At 51.3% G+C, this 17,670-nt stretch overlaps 1 protein-coding gene across 6 annotated transcripts in view; it reads right to left on the bottom strand.

Annotated features, from left to right (window-relative positions):
* BIN1 (bridging integrator 1) overlaps nt 1-17,670 on the bottom strand; it is a 162,900-nt gene that overhangs the window by 64,996 nt on the left and 80,234 nt on the right. For all 6 annotated transcript variants that reach the window (XM_045031812.1, XM_045031814.1, XM_045031815.1 and 3 more), the window contains exons 3-5: nt 8,299-8,353; nt 7,671-7,765; nt 4,777-4,872 (exon numbers count right to left, since the gene is read on the bottom strand). In XM_045031812.1, coding sequence (XP_044887747.1) covers nt 4,777-4,872; nt 7,671-7,765; nt 8,299-8,353 — 246 coding nt within the window. The remainder of the gene's footprint in view (nt 1-4,776; nt 4,873-7,670; nt 7,766-8,298; nt 8,354-17,670) is intronic.

The following is a 17,670-nucleotide window of genomic DNA, read 5'->3' as shown; positions in this document are numbered from 1 at the left end:
CCCCAACCCTGAGCCCCTCCCACACCCCAAACCCCTCATCCCCAGCTCCGTTGGGGCGCAGGCTCTCCTTCCGCCCGCCCAGTTCCCAGAAACCCAATAGATACACTGACATAACCACCACTGACATAATAACGCCACCTCTCAGAGGTGTGGGGCTCATGTTGGTGTAATATGGGGTGGGCAACATAGAGTCTGTGTAGACACTGCCTTACTTACAGCAGCTGTTGGAAGCTAGAGAACAAGAAAACTGGAGACAAGAAAGCCAGGCAGCTAGAGAACTTCCGACAGTGGCCAATGGCAGGTGTCCCAGAGGGAATGAACAGAAGAGGTAATCATCAAGTGATCCATTCCATGTCACCCATTCCTGGCTTCTGGCAAACAGACTAGACACACCATCCCTGCCCATCCTGGCTAATAGCCATTGATGGACCTATCCTCCATGAATGTATCTAGTTCTTTTTTAGTATCAGAGGGGTAGCCGTGTTAGTCTGGAACTGTAAAAGCAGCAAAGAATCCTGTGGCACCTTATAGACTAACAGACGTTTTGCAGCATGAGCTTTCGTGGGTGAATATGCATCCGAAGAAGTGGGTATTCACCCACGAAAGCTCATGCTGCAAAATGTCTGTTAGTCTATAAGGTGCCACAGGATTCTTTGCTGCCTTTATAGTTCTTTTTTGAATCCTGTTATAGTCTTGGCCTTCACAACATCCTCTGGCAAGGAGTTCCACAAGTTGACTACATGTTGTGTGAAGAAATACTTCCCTTTTGTGTGTTTTAAACCTGCTGCCTACTCATTTCATTTGGAGGCCCCTAGTTCTTGTGTTATGAGAAGGAGTAAATAACACTTCCTTATTTACTTTCTCCACACCAGTCATGATTTTATAGACCCCATCATATCCCCCCCTTAGTCATCTCTTTTCCAAGCTGAAGAGCCCATCAGTCTCCCCACTTCCCTGGAGAGCTGGCCTGCTGGAACCCACTCCCAGCTGAGAGCCAGGGCAAGAAGCCTGGGTGGCTTCTCTCACTCCCACCCCACCCCCCCTCCCCCGGCAGGAAACAGGTAGGCGGTTTCTCCAGGATCCCAGCAGGGAATGGGGAGCGGAATGGGGGTGGAGTCCACCAGGAGCCGAGAGCCTGTGGGGCAGACGGGGCTCTCCGCTCCCCACAGTGCCCCTCTTAGATCGGTGGAAGCACTTCTGTTGAGGACACACACCACCGACCCCAGGAGGGTAGCGTGGACGTGACTGCAGTGGCTGTAAGTCGACCTATATAGGTTGACTTAAGTTTCTAAGTGTAGACATGCCCTGGGTATCGTAGATCACCTAGTTAGGTGTCTGCTGAAAAATGCAAACAAGGTGTAACCAAGACAAAGAGTCTGCAGATAGTTGGGAAGAATAGCTCCGAGAGGCGCAAACAAGCCTTCCCCATCTCCACAAATTCTGAAGCCTAACAAGAACAGTGCAAAAATATCAGCACCACTAGCCATTCCACTATGGAGTGCAGGAGAGTGGGAGCAGCGTATCTCAAGGGTATCGCCGTGTCTGGCATCTCACATGGGTGGGACATGGTTTGTGGGTGAAGCTTGGAAGAAGACACCTACTTTTTCCCCATGGTTTGACCTCTGATGTACAGTGATAGGGGAACCTGTAGAAGCAAGTGGGGGAAGAGGAGCCCCAGAAAGCAGAGACCCATGTGGCTGCACGTGTTCACAGCTCGCACTATGATCCCGGGACCTGAAACCGTTTGAAGTGGCACTTTCCTTCAGAAACAACACCAGATAGTGACAAAAGTTTAGGCTAATCAGGAAGGGGGTGGGCAGAGGGAGAGTGGGGGGTTCCTTTCCTAGGGAAGGAGCCAGGCTGACCCATCCCATATGGTGACATTGTTACAAGTGCTGCCACATGGAAAAGCCCATTCCCTGTGCAGCTATTTCAAAAATGAACTGGTGCTGGGGGAAGGGATGGGGCTGGGAGATGGAACTCACAGGATATCAGATGATCCTGCGCTGTCAGCAGAGACCCCCACCCCTCCTGAGCAGCTGGCCATGTGCAAACAGATTTTAACCCAATACACAGATCTGCCTGCCACACAAGCCTCAAACATACTGGCCACTTGCCAGCAGCACTGGCTCCTTCCTGACGGCTCTGCATCTCCAGGGGAAGGGAAAGCCAGGGCATCAACGGGCTAAACAGGAAAACTCAGTCACTTAAAGGGATTCTATCAACTTGCCAGGCAGGGGCCCTCCCTGCTCCAGTTTTAAAAATGAGCCAAAACACACACACACAAAAAAGAGATGCAGAGTGTGAGTGAGAGAGAGAGAGAGAGAGCATGCAGAGTGTGCGAGAGAGAGAGATATGCAGAATGCACATGTGTGTGTGAGCAAGTGAGTGTCAGCCAGTGAGAGAGACATGCAGAGTGTGAGTGTGTGCGTGTGCGTGCACATGTGCATGAGTGTCAGCCAGTGTGAGAGAGACAGACATGCAGAGAGAGTGTGTGGGCGCACACGCATGTGAGAGTGTCAGTGTGAGAGAGAGAGCGCGCACGCGCGCACCATGCAGAGTATATGGGGAATGCCTCTGCACCACTCGCGTTCCCGCTTGGTGTTTCTGTAGCTGCACTTGGGTAGGAAAAGCTGGGGCCTGTTTTCCACTAAAAAACACCAGTGTGGCCAGTTGGATACAGCTGCTCTGTGTGTACCTCATGCTGCTCCCAATTAAATGGAGAGAATCAGAACTAACTTCGTTGCCGTCCGTGAATCCACACAAACATCATGCTGGATTGACAAGAGACTCACATGCAGCCTGCGCCCTTGTGCACAAACATACCCGGGTCCCAGGACTCCCTACAGCAGTGGTCCTCAACGCGGTGCCCGCGGGCGCCATGGCGCCCACCGGGGCATCTATGTGCACCCGCCTAGTGCCCAGCAGGGGAGAGAAGCCGGGGTCCCACGCCTGCTAGGGACAGAGTACTCTGGGGCTGCAGGCTGCGGGCACCAGGGTTCTCTGTCCTCCCAGCTTCTCTCCGGCTTCTCTGCCCTGCCCAGAACTGGCACCAAAAAAAACCCCAAACCAAACCAAAAAATGCTCTGACTCTGCAGAACAGAGGGAATGCCGCCTCGTAGCACGTGCTGCCCCAGGCACGTGCTTGCTCCACTGGTGCCTGGAGCCGGCCCTGTATGTGAGTAACTGTTGGCGCCCACCACACTCTTCTGAAAACATGAATGTGCTACTGGCCACAGAAAGGTTGGGGACCACTGCCCTACAGCGTTGGCCTGAATAGCACGGAGCAAAACCAGGCTAATTCCCATGCAGCCCCTACCCTCCACTGCAAAGCTGTGCGCTAACTCCAGGGAGCCTGGTGGGGGAGAGGCAGGGTCGGCTGACAGCTGCTTGCTGGGCAGCGTGTTCTCTCCAGTTGGCATACACTATGCCAGCACAGCTGTAATGGGGCTCGGACATGGCAGAGCAAGAGCAAAGGTGGCACTGACGGGGCCAGGGGCTCCCAAAGTGGTTCAGGGACCCTTCAGGCAGATGCATGTGAGGTTACACATGCGTTTTCTCATTCCATGCCCCTGGCATTGCCTGTAGCTTCTCCTCTAGAAGGGGGAAATGCAGCAGGTTTGCTGGTATATCAAAGCCCCTGAGTATCACAGGTAAATTTCTCCCTCCTGCACCTTTTAACATGGGAGAGAGGAATAAAGACCATTATGTCATTTCAGCTACTTCTCTTCAGTGCATTAGATGCCAATGCATTAATGCCTGACATGGCTTTTCCTTTCCACAGCCCTGGATCTGTGGTAGCAGGAAAGCATGAATGAAGCCTTGTCTGGGTGGTTTTATTCCCTTTACAAGGCTGGTAGACAATGAAACCCTATTCTAGTGATGACAGAGGGCTTCCGATTGAAACATGTTCTGCTCACAGGGGGCTGATGAAAGCCTGTGTATTAGAAAATGCTACCACACTTGGCTAACAGACAATTCCCCAGTCTATGGCATGGAGCCACTCTCCAGTGACAGGAAGTAAAAGAGCAGAGGAACCAGGGAATATTTATCATGATGAGTGAAGCGTGGAGCTCCCCACAAACTCCCTGGAAAGCCCGAGTGTGCAGATCTCACGCCTTCCCAGGGCAGCTCCAGTTAATCCAGCTATTGCACTGATACGTAGAGGACAATCTACATGGGAGCTGATCCTGCAGCATAAAATCATAGAATATCAGGATTGGAAGAGACCTCAGGAGCTCATCTAGTCCAACTCCCTGCTCAAAGCAGGACCATCCCCAACTGAATCATCCCAGCCAGGGCTTTGTCAAGCCTCTAAGGAAGGAGATTCCACCACCTCCCTATGTAACCCATTCCAGTACTTCACTATTTCACTAGGAGGGTGGTGTTTTCCACTATCCAACCTAGACCTCCCCCACTGCAACTTGAGACCATTGCTCCTTGTTCTGTCATTTGCTACCCCTGAGAACAGCCAAGCTCCATCCTCTTTGGAATGCATCCAATAGCAGCATCCCCTTTCCTTCTCTTTCACATGCCCTGGCAACCAGGGATGTGGGGTAGCTATTCACTAGCCAAGAGAGCAGAGGATTGGTGTTTGGCCAACAGGGGGCAGTGTCATTTCAGTGGGGGGTGTTCCCATGCCACATCCATTTCGCTACCCCCAAGCTAAAGGATATAGAGTGCCAAGAGAAGCGCTCATGCAAAGCCCCAACCTCAACTCGCAGCGTCCCCGAGACTCTCTAGCACAACGTGACAGGAGCGAGGGGAGCAACCTACTTTGATGTCCGGGAATTGGCCCAGGTAAGTGTCCATGGTGAGAAGCGCCTGATCCACGAGCTTCTGATGGAAATCCACCCAAAGCAGGTCATTGTTCTGGAAGACAAAAAGGAACGTCCGTGCTTATGAGCACAATCAGAATGCTTTACCTTTCTATTGCCAGTGATCGCCAATCTGTGAAGCCTCCCAGCACCCCAGAGATAGTTCTCCCATCTCTTTTGGAGAAACTGAGGCAGACATATCCCAGATCAAGAAGAACTCTGAGGCTCAAAAGCTTGGCTCTCTCACCAACAGAAGTTGGTCCAATAAAAGATATTATCTCACCCAGCTTGTCTCTCCAATATCCCGGGACCGAAACAGCCACAACAACAATGCATATCCCAGGTCACACGGCAGATGCAGAAATGGAAGCCACAAGTCCCGATTCTCCTAGTCCAACTGCTAGATCAGTGGTCCCCAATGGTCGATCCTGGAGCCTCTAACAGTCGATCGCGATCTCTGGCCGCTAAAAGTCCGCTGGCGCAGTGGGGGGGCTACACATCAGGCTGCCTGCCTGCCCTGGCCCCATGCTGCTCCCGGAAGCGGACGGCATGTCTCTGCAGCCCTTGGGGGGAGGGGGAGTGGGTCTCCATGGGCTGCCCATGTCCACAGCCCCCTCCTGCACCCAAACTACCTCCCAGACTCTGCACCCCAACCCTCTGCCCCAGCCCCCTCCTGCATCCACACTCCCCCCCAGAGCCTGCATCCTCTCCTGAACCCCAACCCCTCTGCCCCAGCCCTAAGCCCACACCCGAGCCCCCTCCCGGAGCCTGCACCCCAACACCCTGCCCCAGTCCCCTCCTACACCCACACACCCTCCTAGAGCTTGCGTAATGCCGACAGCCCCCAGTCATTGACAGGCAGGATAGAACCTGGGACCTCGGGAGCTTAGTGCATGAGCCTCTCTCTCTACTGCAGCTGGCTGTTAGCTAAGGCTGTAGAGCAGACAGACAATCTCTTTCTGCACCCCAACCCCCTGCCCCAGGCTCAGCCTGGAGCCCCCTCCCACACTCCAAACCCCTCCCTCATCCCAACCCCCATCCTCAGCCTGGTGAAAGTGAGTAAGGGTGGGGGAAGAGCGAGCCATGGAGAGAAGGGGGGATAGAGTGAGTGGGGCGGGGCTTTGGGAAAGGGGCAGGGCAGATTCTGGGTTGATCTTAAATTCAGAAAGCGGTTCTTCTGCATAAAAAGGTTGGAGACCACTGTGCTAGTCCATACTCTCTGCTCGGTACCAAGGCCCAGTCTGTTCAATTTATCTACCAGCCCATGCCTCCTGTGTGCATGCCTTCCCCCAAACATCTCCTTTCCTTTCCTGGGACCAGCTGTCCTGGGAGACTATGAGTAGTAATGAAGGGCTCGGAACGCCAAATGCTTCCAGCTGGCGTGCAGAGCTGAGAATCTCCACATTTGTGTGCGAGACTCAGGGCACCATAGGCTTGATCGTGCTCCCTTTGAAGTCAATGGAAAAAACTCCCGCTGACTTCAATGGACCATGCCCTAGATGCAGGCAGCACGTCCCATGCAACTGGAACAAAGCGGAGGAGCAGCTGGTTTTCTCCCCAAGCCAAAAGCTGCAGCTCACCTATCCTGTGAGAGCCAGAGGAGAAAGACCAAAGGAACAGCATTCCCACAGCATCACCATTCACCACAGTTCAGCTTATTTGTTACATTGCAAACCGTGCGTACACTGAGTAGTTTCAATAGGTTTTTTTTAAAGCTGTTGAAGATCTTCATCCCCAGACCAACCTGCCACCACAATCATTGTTTCACTATGTCCAAAGTACATGCCCCAAAACGTCCACACCTTACACCTCCCTGTGGGTCTCCTGCTAGAGTGACTGCTCCTTGGCTCTAAGTCGCCGTGACCAGCCCCTAACACCTCTCTCTGGACATCCCGGAAAAAAAATATCTACTGGTGCAGAAAAAACCCAGCCAGGAGCTCGTGATGAAGTGATCAGTAACGCATGGAACTTGGTTAGATAAACAGACTCAATAAAATCTGTCTCCTTGTATAACCCCTTTATTCATAACTGTGACATTCCCCTCTGCTTTGGCTCCACCCCCACATCATGCTGCCCTTCCCTTTCATATCCGCCCTCTCCTGTGTCCTAGACAGAGACTGCCCCTCCAGGCCGAAAACACCCTCCTTAGCCCACCCTCTCCTTCAAATCCCAGCTCGGACGTCAACTGGTCTCTCTCTAATATCCTGGGACCAACACGGCTACAACAACACTGCAAACAAGGTAGGAACAACAGCAATCGCAAAGTCCCCAGGGGGCCTCACAGAACCTCTGGCACGTCTCCTGTTTTGGGGCTGGGGTAGGGTCGCTGCTGTAGAGTGCTGAGTTCACCATTAGCACCTAGCAGGTAGCTCACAGCGACATTTCACAGGCAGCCAGCATGAAGGGTTTGAAGCGTTAATATTCCATCTCGGGACAGCTGGAAACCATGCAAGCGGCTGTGCGTTGCTGGAGATAATCAACTAACCGAACCCTAGCGTGACTCTCAACACGGTTTCCCCAGGGAAAGAGACCAGACATCCTGGCCAGGCTGGGACAAACAGGGCCAGTGCTGAGGGTTTACCTGGGGATGGCTATTATCCACATTTTTGCAGGGCTGAGAGAGCCAGTGCTTCCCCTGGTGCTGATGGGTGTACAGAGGATTCACCCAGTCCCCATCCACGACACATTTGGGCCAACGTTCTCTCCGAAGTGGCTCCTGATGGCCAAAGCCATTTCTTCCTAGGATCATTGCTGCCGGACAGATGTCTCGCAGCAAGGCTCCCAAGGATGCACTGGTCCCGCTAATCCGCTCTCCCTCGGGGGCCGGCCTCCCGCCCCGGCATGGAGTCTCACCTCGGCTATTTTGTTGGTATCGTCTCTCCCAGGCCATTCCGGTTCATACACTTCCTGCAAGCATTCCGTCAGCTTCTTGGAGGCCTCGTGCATTGCTAGGAGAGAAGAGAGGGCAGCCTCAGAAACCGAGGGACAGAGCTCCACCAGGGCACCAAGAGCCCCTCCCCATTGCTAGCAGGAACTCGACTGCGTGGAATGGATAACAGGAGCCTGATTCTAGTTTAAGGCAGGATATTTTCCAAGCATGATCCTTGCTAATACATCTGGGACTCGCAATAACATGGATGTAAAACAAAGGAGGTGAGGGGCTCAAGGATCTAGTCACCCAGACAACAGGACGTTCAGTGTTCATCCTCACCTAGCAGGATAGAGTAGGTGGCCTCCTACAAACCTGCACCAAGCCCATCTGCCAGCTAGGAGGAGAAAATAGCCTCTGCACCCCAATGTCTCCCACCAGAGCCACCTTGCTGCCTGCCTGAACAACCTTGCCAGCCTGAGGAGCAAGAGATCTGAAACCGGCACTCCATCACCCTATTTGCACTGGGCAGGGAGAGCTATAGCCAGGAAAACCCTATTTGCGCTGCCTACAGCTGGAAAAGTGACAGACCTCCAGTTGCACAGATGTTACCTTTTACGGAAGCCAGGTAAGTTCGGAGATCCTTCTGCAGCTTGGTGCCTTCTGTCTGCAAAGACAAAGAAAAGCCAGCCGGTTATTGGTTTTTACTGAGGGAGATGGATTTGTGCAGAACTCATCTGTGCTATTAAAAGAAAAAAAACCCACACACCACACACCCAAAACTGCCCAATACAGCCTGACGACTGAGGAGCAGACACAGGACTAAGAAACTGTCTATGCAGGATGGAGCAAAGTGAACCAAGAAATCAAGGCAGATGAGGCTGTTTAGCCCAATAGGCCCTGATCCCCACAGGGTGTTTCTACACTGCATTCTAAGCCAGACTCTGTGGGACCTAGGCTTGTGGATTCAGTGTGTCCAACCCACACTTGAGCGTCTACACTGCATTGTAAACCTGGGCTTACCATGGCCAGCCCCGGGTCTTACCGCTGTGCTGACATGTCCAGACCTTTTGACTCAGGTCCACACTGCAGAATTACAGGGTTTGGGCCGGAGTCCTAGTGGGACTGAGGCTCTGACCCCCACCCCACTCCTTCCAGCAGGGTCCTAGGACCTGGATCCTGAGTGCTTGCTGACCTGAGTCAGACTGATTTGTTTGTGGATGGAAAGGGGGCTTGGGCTCAAACGTGAGCCAGAACCCAGGGTTAGTGTGCAGTGTAGACCTACCAACAGAGGGACAGATGCTCTAGAATCCCACAAAGGAGCCCAACAAGTAGGTTTGAGGGGAGGTTATACGCTCCAATACAAGCAGTGATGTATTCTTGATTTATTTTGTACGTTATTGTGAGCAGTTGCAGTTTGAACTTTCCTCTGGGATACTGGAAACACAAAACACACCAGCGCTGTGCCAATGTAGGGGCTAGAAAGGGGCATGGGACTGTTCCACTTACTGTCCAAACTGAGTGAAGCTGCAGGAAGCAAACAATTAGCAGGAATGGTGAAAACCCGAATGCATTTTTCTTTTTAATGTCATTCAGTGGCCCCCGTTGGATTTCACGGATTTGGAAGCCAATGGTTAAGAAACAACAATTACTCTGGTTTCCTTTTTGGATTTCAGAGGCGATCAGACATCATGGTGATGCATACAGTACAAGAACCTCGATCAAAACGTCTTACATTGCAATCTCTCTCACACACACACACTTTGACCACTTTGGAAGCACTCGATACTGAATGATGCAAATGTTGCCTTTTATTGAACGCTTAAAATATACTGGGCCCAACTCACCCCTGCCTTGCAATGTGTCATCACTTACATCTGTGTAAATGGAGGTGTAAACACACTACACCAAGCCAGAAAAGGAGAATTTTACATCCACTTTGTGCAGATGCAAACACCAGAAGGGGGAAGGCAGCGGAAAGGCAGGCGCAAGACTGCAGAGGCATGGAGGTGACATCAGACAGCGTATGGATTCTGTTTTCATTTGGATTTACGTTTCCATCCTCTGATGCTTTGCAGTAGAGTGAGCGTTGGCTCAGATGGCATCAGAAGTCTAAGGGTCTTCTGAGACACAAAGGCTGAAGAAGGGTTTGAGAGAGACAGATGTCCTAAGAGGGAAAAAAACAGGTTTGGTTTCCCTATATTGAACACTTGCATTGGAGCTTTGCTAGCCCTGGAAGCAGCTGTGAAACTTCACGAGGATGCTAGAGGGTGGCTGTTATGCCGTGCACCAGCATCACACATTGTTACATTTCGTTTCCCTGTCATCTGTCCCAGCATTTTCTACATGGCGCCCCAGCACAATGCCTCTTGACAGGTTGATGGGGGAGCTCGCAGGCACGCTCTGACAGCTTCAAACTTAGTACCTTTGTGGAAGCAGCTGTTTCCTATCACCCGCCACTGTTCAGGCGCCTGCCTCTTGCCCACAGCGCACCTTCCCTAAAACAGAGCTCGTGCCGACGTCTCTGGTGTTCCAAACACTGCTGCACGCACTGAGCTGAGATCCAGCAGGTCCCCTCCAGAATACTCTCTGCCAGCGGTTGATGTGGCAAAGTTCAGTGTGTCTGTGCTAAATTCAGAGGGCCTGGGGAGAAGGAACAGTGACCACATGTGCCGCAAGAATAGGGGAACTGCGGGATGGGAGGGTCCCAGCAACTGGGCTCCAGCCCAAGCAGTGAAACCTCCCCCCTCAACCCGAGCCCGAGTTGACTGGAGCGGGCCAGCCGCAGGCGTCTAGTTTCTGTGAAAACATAACCTAAGGGTATGTCTACACTGCAACTGGGAGGTCTGATTGCAGCAGGTGCAGCCATACCTGAACTTGCTTTCATCTAGCTAGATTCCAGCTGGCTCACATAACTACAGCAGCGAAGTGGTGGCAGCACAGACTAGCCACTCGAGTACGTACCAGGGTCCAGGCGGTCCTGCCACAGCTTCACTGCTACTATAATTCAAGCCAGCTTTGATCTCGTGTACAGCAGTCACACCTCTTGGTTGCTGAGCAGACCTCTCGAGTTACAGCCTGACAATGCCAAGGGAAGCTGGCAGGTGGGGCAGGGAGATGGGCCGTAAAAGGCTATCACACAAAAACAACCTCTAGGGCAGCGTTTTTCAAATGCGGCCACCAGGAGCTTTTCCTGTGGCCACAGCCTGGCGGAGGGGATGACACAAAGCAGTGATCCCTCCCAAAGGGCCACCAGCAGCCCTGCCCTGCCCTCTGGAGCCACAAACACAGGAGGAGCAGACAGCCAGTGAGTTCCCCACCTTCCCGGGGGCAGGGAGGCTCAGGCTTCAGCCCTGGGGTGGCAGGCGGCAGGCCCTGCTTGTGGGGCTTTGGGCTCCAGCCCTGCACCCCGACCACCGTACAAGCCCTCAACTCTCACACACCCCCACATCCACCCTGGCCCCCGCTGCCTCCCCATCCATCCCCCCCACTACCCTGACCCCCTGCTGTCTCCCTACCCACCTCCCCATCCAGAGCATAATTTGTCCTCTGGCTCACAGAATAAGTCTGCTGTGAAAATTGATATTTGTATACCTGTTAATACCACTTTCCACAGCCTCCCTGCTAGCTAGTAAGCCTGCTGCAAAGTGACATTAACAAGCATACAAATATTACTTTTTTCAGCCACAGACTTACTAGAGAAGCAAAAGAAAAACAACAACAACCACCACCACCAAAAGACAAGAATGTGCAAAGCACCTTACTTGTGTTTCTAGTCTGTTTAGGTCCAGTAAAGAAGAGAGACAACTGTACATTATTTTTATTATTGAATCTGCAAAAAAACCTTTACATAAATAAATTGCAATGATTTGGACATGTATCTGTGCATATTTATTTGCTTTCCCTAAAGTATTTTAGGAAAAATTGTCAGAGTGACCACCAGCAAGACTTGGCGGCCGCACTCTGAGGCCACCAAAAAAATGTGTTGTGAGGACCCCTGCTCTAGGGCTTTCATTCTGTGGAACCAGTGATTCCAGGCTTGTGGAAGGTTTGGGGGAGGAAGCAAGGAGGGATCCTTGATGCCCACATTTTCCAAAGTAACCTCAAATTTTGGGTACCCCCATTTTTGCGGTGTCCAACGTCAGGCCTCATGAACTAGCACGCAGGGAACATCCTCCAGATAACTCTCCTCCTGCACATATGGCAAAAGTTGGTGAACTAAAAATGGAGGCTTCCAGACTTAGAAGCCACTGCTGTTTTAATCTAGGTGGAATAAGTGGGTCCAAAGAGTTAAAAAGGTGTTACCATGACGCTGCCGCTATCCAGCACTGAAACAGTGTTAAACAAGACTCAAGGTTTGGTCTTAAGACCTCAGCTTGCTTAATACCATGGCAACCACATGATTAAAACTCTTTTTGACCTTGTATTAAAGATACCAAAAAGAAGGAAACAGTGAAAGCATTTCCTATGTAAAGCGTTAAGGAAGGCTTCCATTTTAACAACCTCTCTTGTTCTCTTTCCCTTTAGCTGTAGACAGTTTTTAATAAAGAAAAACCCCGTTTGACAGGCTCTTTGATGGTAATAAGGATGGCAATACCTGTCCTTTTGGGGAAACGAAAAGAGGTTAATCGAGATGGGCTGGAGCTGTTAAAGTCCGATCCCGCTTCCTAGAAGGCCAAAAAGGGACAAACACCCACAGAAAAGGAGAGAAAAGAACAGAAAATGCAGCTTCTGTCTCTGGCATTGACTTTCACCTGCAGCCTTGCTGCTGGAAGACACAGGGGTGGTACACGTTCTTACCAGCCACTCTGGGACCTGGCTAACTTGTACCAGCATCGGGCTGTTTAAGGCTTTGCTTTTCGCTGCCTTTCTGGTCACAGGCTGCCAGCAGCCGTGGCCAGCTTAACTACGTCTCATCCCCAGGCCCAAACTCTTGCATCACAAGTGATTTTAGTGGGGGTGATGGCATCATATTGAATAGTTCTCTGGTTTCTGGCAAATAATGCTACACTGCCATCAACAAAGTCACAACAAACAATTGCTTTGCATGTGGGGGACAATGAGTTAGGGGTTCTGGTCTGTGTCACTGTTCTATGTGTTCCCTTTCTGTGCCTGATACACACAGGGTAGGAGTTTGCTACAGAGGAATTAGGGCCAGGTTTTTAAAAAGGTATTTAGGCACCTAATGTCCTCTGAATTCCATGGCCTTTAGACAGCTGTATGGGCTTATGCTCTTAACTCTGGAAGTCTTGGGGTCAATCCCAGATGGTGGCTAAAATGTCTGTCGTTATACATACATATTCCTTAATAGCTGACTTGTGATCTAATTGGCTTGGTACATGGGGCAGACTAGACCTCCCTGTGTTTCCCTTTGGATCAGCTCGGTCATGTTTGCACATGATACGCAGCATATCCCCATTAAAATGTACGAATTCAAAGGACATCACCAAGTGACAAAGTACTGATTTGCTGATGAAACGGCAATCAACTGGTTTTCTTAGCTGAACTGAGTGCTGTAGAATGTGTCATGTGTGTCTGCAACAGGGAAGTTAGTTGGTCTTCGGAACTGGGTGAGCAGAGGCACACCCTTCTCCCTCCCTTGATGTGAACCCTGTTAAAGGGCCATCTCTATATAATAGCGATTTGAGACATCATTCTCCAAGAGTTAGGTGCTGGGTAGCCAGGGCAACACCAAGCAATTAGCAGGTGGCTAGAGCAGCTGGAGAGGAACACTCACCATTAATTAACTAGCTCATCATTAACTACATGGCCTTCCAGCAAAGATCATATGCAGTATCTGTCTCTTGCCCGGTGAAGTCTCCTGCCTCCCAGTGACAACCTGAACTTGCAGGGGGTTGACTATGACTTCTTCCTATGTCCTAAGTCTGCGGAAATCAATGGTATGTTTCAAAAGTTTAAGGTGAAAATATCCTGGGGAAGGAAAGGGACACATGCGGGGGAGGGGTGACAACAGTCTCATATCCCAGCTGGTGACTGGGATTTAACCAAAGCAGATGGAGGTGGAGAGGTCAGTTGGGTTCCTTTCCCTGGCCCGTTCTGGTCAGGACCTCTCTCTGGATTAGGATGACAAATGCCCAACGCTGGGTCCCAAGAGATGGTGGGGAAGGCGGCCATGACGGTAAGCTCGCAGCTGCTGTCGTTGGCAGACAGCTTCCTCTTCTTTTAGCCAGCCACTGTTGCGTTCGCTTCCCAATCTTCCCCTCACACATCTCTTCTTTTAAGGACCCCAAAAAGGCAGTGGTGGATGGAACAGTCCATGCCCTCAATATTTTGTTCACCAGTTAGGCCCAATTTCCAACACACCAGTTTTGGTCCATTGATTTCCAGACCCGCAGTTCTCTTGTTTAGCTGGCATGATCTTAACACAGTCCTTGAATTACATCAAGAGGCCTTTTTGGTTGAACTGATTCAGTCCGTCTCCCTTTCGTACCTTTCCCCAGCACAATTTGTTGTGATAGGTCAGGACAACATTTTGTGAACTTTCACCTTTGTTTTTTTTTTAAACAATTGAGCTCACAACACGGGGAAATGTGTAGGCCCAGTTATTACAACACAACTTGTGAAAAACTGACCATACATGACCAGGCCCTACCAGATCTACAAATGGCAGGGTACATTTCCATCAGATGCTGGTCTCATCAGCCAGTCCCGAAATAACACAAGAACGTCCAGCTGCACAGGAACACTCCGGGGAGTTGTCTGGCAGCAAATGTATAAACAGATAAAAGGAGATTCTTTTAGATATAGTGCCTAGTAGATCGGCCATGGGACACCATTCAGATACACTGTGTAAATCCTGGTGAATGAGACTATAAACATCACTCACACACACACACTCACAAAAGTGGTGGCAGAAAAACACCACCATTCCCTTTCATTCTCCAACCATCGCCAATGCCTGATGTTTCAGAACAAGACAGCCCCTCACCATAACATGCACTTCTATCTAGAATATTTTACGCAGCGTTCAGCTCTGTATCCAGTTCCCTGAATGTTCCTAAACTCCAGGGTTGTTGGGATCTGGAGATCTGATGCAGGCCCGTGCCTAGCATTTCTTTTATTTGTTCCATGTTAGCCATTGATTCCATGAAGAGGTTATTTTGCATTTAAGAGCAGCTCTCTCACACACATAAGAAAGCTGGCGGGTTTTATTTTTAGCATTAACGCTTTCCCAAGAACCTTTAGCAACTGGGTTTTCTATGTACACCCACCATCTGCTTTTGCAAATTGCCGGTAATGGCTTCACTGGCAAAGCCTTTACTTATCTCCAGCCATGACAGTGCACAAGCAGCTTTCAAGAAGCAGTCAGGCACTGTCAAGGACTCTACATAGAAGAATTAATGCCCTGTAAGTGGCCACTTACAAGATGTTCCATAAAGCCCTGAGGGCAGAGTAGGTTTCTGACACAGTCAGGCCACTGCAGAATTAGAGAGAGACCAATAGACCCCTGTAATACAGGACGTAAACCCTTTTCTCAGCATTATTGTTTTGTCTAAGGGGAAGAAGGTTGTATCTTTTTAGGCTGACCAGAAAAGAAATGTGGTTGCACAATATTCTTTAAATGATCACAAATGTAGAAGGATTCAATGAAATATCTATTAAAATCCACAAATGCCAAGAAAACCAAGCTAAGGTGGAAGATCAGCGCTGACTCTGGGTCAGCGGTGGGAGTAGATAACGTTCTGGCATCGGCAGGATGTCCATCCGGAAAGCTCAAGGCATCTTTCCTTAACTGTGTCTGAAAAAAAAAAAAAAAAACTGCCAGCCTATGAGCTTGGCACACACAAAAGACAGCATGCTCCCCAGTTCAGCAGGGCGCAGTGAAGGAGACTCACTGAAAATCTGGTCGTGAAAGTCATTGCTCATTGGATTTTGACATTGGCACTTCTGCGTTTGGTAAGAGGCTCCCAGCTCCGGTGTCTGTGAATGTATGGGCAACTAAATCCCATACTTCCCCCTAGTCGCGGATTATTAGCCACTGGGCTGATGGGGCCCATGCCCAGGGGCCCCAGCCAATTGGGGGTCCCTAGAAAAATGGGTGCCCCTGTCCCCTGACAGGAGCACTGGGCAGGGCGGGGGAAGCCACTGTGCCCCGAACCTGCTCCCTGGCAGGAGCACCAGGTGACAGGGGAAACCCCAGTGCCCAGACCCCTGCTGCAGCCTGGGGACTGGAGGAGCTCTAGCCCCTTGCCATGGCCTCAGGGCTGGGGGAGCCCTCATTCCCCACACCCCATGGCCCTGCAGCCAAGTGGGGGGGGGCAGAAAGGAGCAGGACCGCAGTAGGGGGTGGAATGAGGTGGACCGTGGGTGGAATGGGGCAGGGCAGAACGGGATGGGTGCCTGGGCGGGGCCACAGGCAGAACTGGGGCGGGACTGCAGGCAGAAGGGGTTGGGAGGGGCCAACCACTTGCTCTGGCCCAGGGCCCCACAAAACCTTCATCCACCCCAAGCACTAGGAAACGGCGCTGCTGAAAGCAATCAGATTCTTTGCTCTGCACAAGGGGCATCCACACTGACTGGTGCATGCCAGGGAGGGGCGGTGGGGAGTGGTGCTGACGTCAGCCCTGATGGAACGAGTCTAGAAAGACCCAGCCTTCGCCAGGAACAGTTGCAGCTCCCGGCTATCACGTGAGAGCAAGAGAGACGACGGGAGCCCTTATCACAAACATGTGCAGGCCAGCCCAGCGGTTCCACATGAGCGACAGACACCAGGGTATCAAAACACAGCAACTCCGCCAGCCAGGAGCAGGTAGCATTGCCATGTGCCAAGCCTGGATTCCACACCAAGCCTTCAACTCTCCTCCCTCCCAGGCCAGCGACATTCAGAGGCTTCGGGTGAGCAACATGGGTCCAACCTCTCGAGTCCAGGGTCCCCTTTCACTTTTTCCTGCATGCCCCCTGTTCCCAGTTCTGGGCGACATGCATTGGGTGGCTGGGAACTATGGTGGTGGCTGTATACAAATGACATTTGGGCAAGGCAGCCAGGTGGGGAGAGGCGGGGGGAAAGAGGGGCATTCCAAGGATCCAGGCTGGAGGTTAACAGCCAAATTTAGCCCGTCACAAGGATTAGACTAACAGCCCAGTTGTGATGCCTCGTCAAGCCCTACGAGACCTAGCGTGTGGGGCCATCTATAGCTCTGCAGGTGCAAGGCCATGTTCAGCTCCTGTGTCACGTAGCGAAGTCCACTTGTCTAAGCAGAGAGCTCCTATCATTCACAGACTGCAAAGAGAGATTCTTGCATTGCTTTGAATGGACACAGGGCAGTTTATACAGCAGGGGATCCCGCCCCCTACACCCACCCACCACTTGGAGAAACCACAGGATGCCTTGGGGGAAGGAGAGAGCTAACTTTATCTCTGTCCTAGAACTTAACATAAGAACGGCCAGACTGGGTCAGACCAAAGGTCCATCCAGCCCAGTAGCCTGTCTGCTGACAGTGGCCAATGCCAGGTGTCCCAGAGGGAGTGAACCTAACTGGCAAAGATCAAGTGATCTCTCTCCTGCCATCCATCTCCACCCTCTGACAAACAGAGACGAAGGACACCATTCCTTACCCATCCTGGCCTATACTCACAAATAGCCCATACCCAGAAACACCCATCGAGACGATTCAATCCAGGGCCACAGAGCCCTGGGCCCCTCTGACTGAGACAGCAGACAAGGATCGGGGCCATCTGCTCATCTGCAGTTTCCCTCCCGTCCTGCTTCAATAGCCCTCTGGATGCACCCCAGTCAATTCCAGCCCAATGAAATGCTAAACTGGATACAAATCTTCAGCCCCTTGCTGCAAGAGATCAAGGCCCAGGCCCAAAAAGGTATTTAAGTGCCTAACTCCCATTGGCTCTAAAGCCAATGGGAGTTAGGCACCTAAACATTTCTGAGGGTCTGAGCCCAACTTTTCTTAAAACTTTAGTTTTGACCTAAGGTGCCTTCTTTGGAATTGTCTACATGGAGAAGTTGTC

This window comes from Mauremys mutica, chromosome 10 (assembly GCF_020497125.1).
Source record: "Mauremys mutica isolate MM-2020 ecotype Southern chromosome 10, ASM2049712v1, whole genome shotgun sequence".
Lineage (NCBI taxonomy): Eukaryota > Metazoa > Chordata > Testudines > Geoemydidae > Mauremys > Mauremys mutica.
Note: the sequence above shows the minus strand (reverse complement) of the source record. Positions and strands in the feature narration are given on the sequence as shown.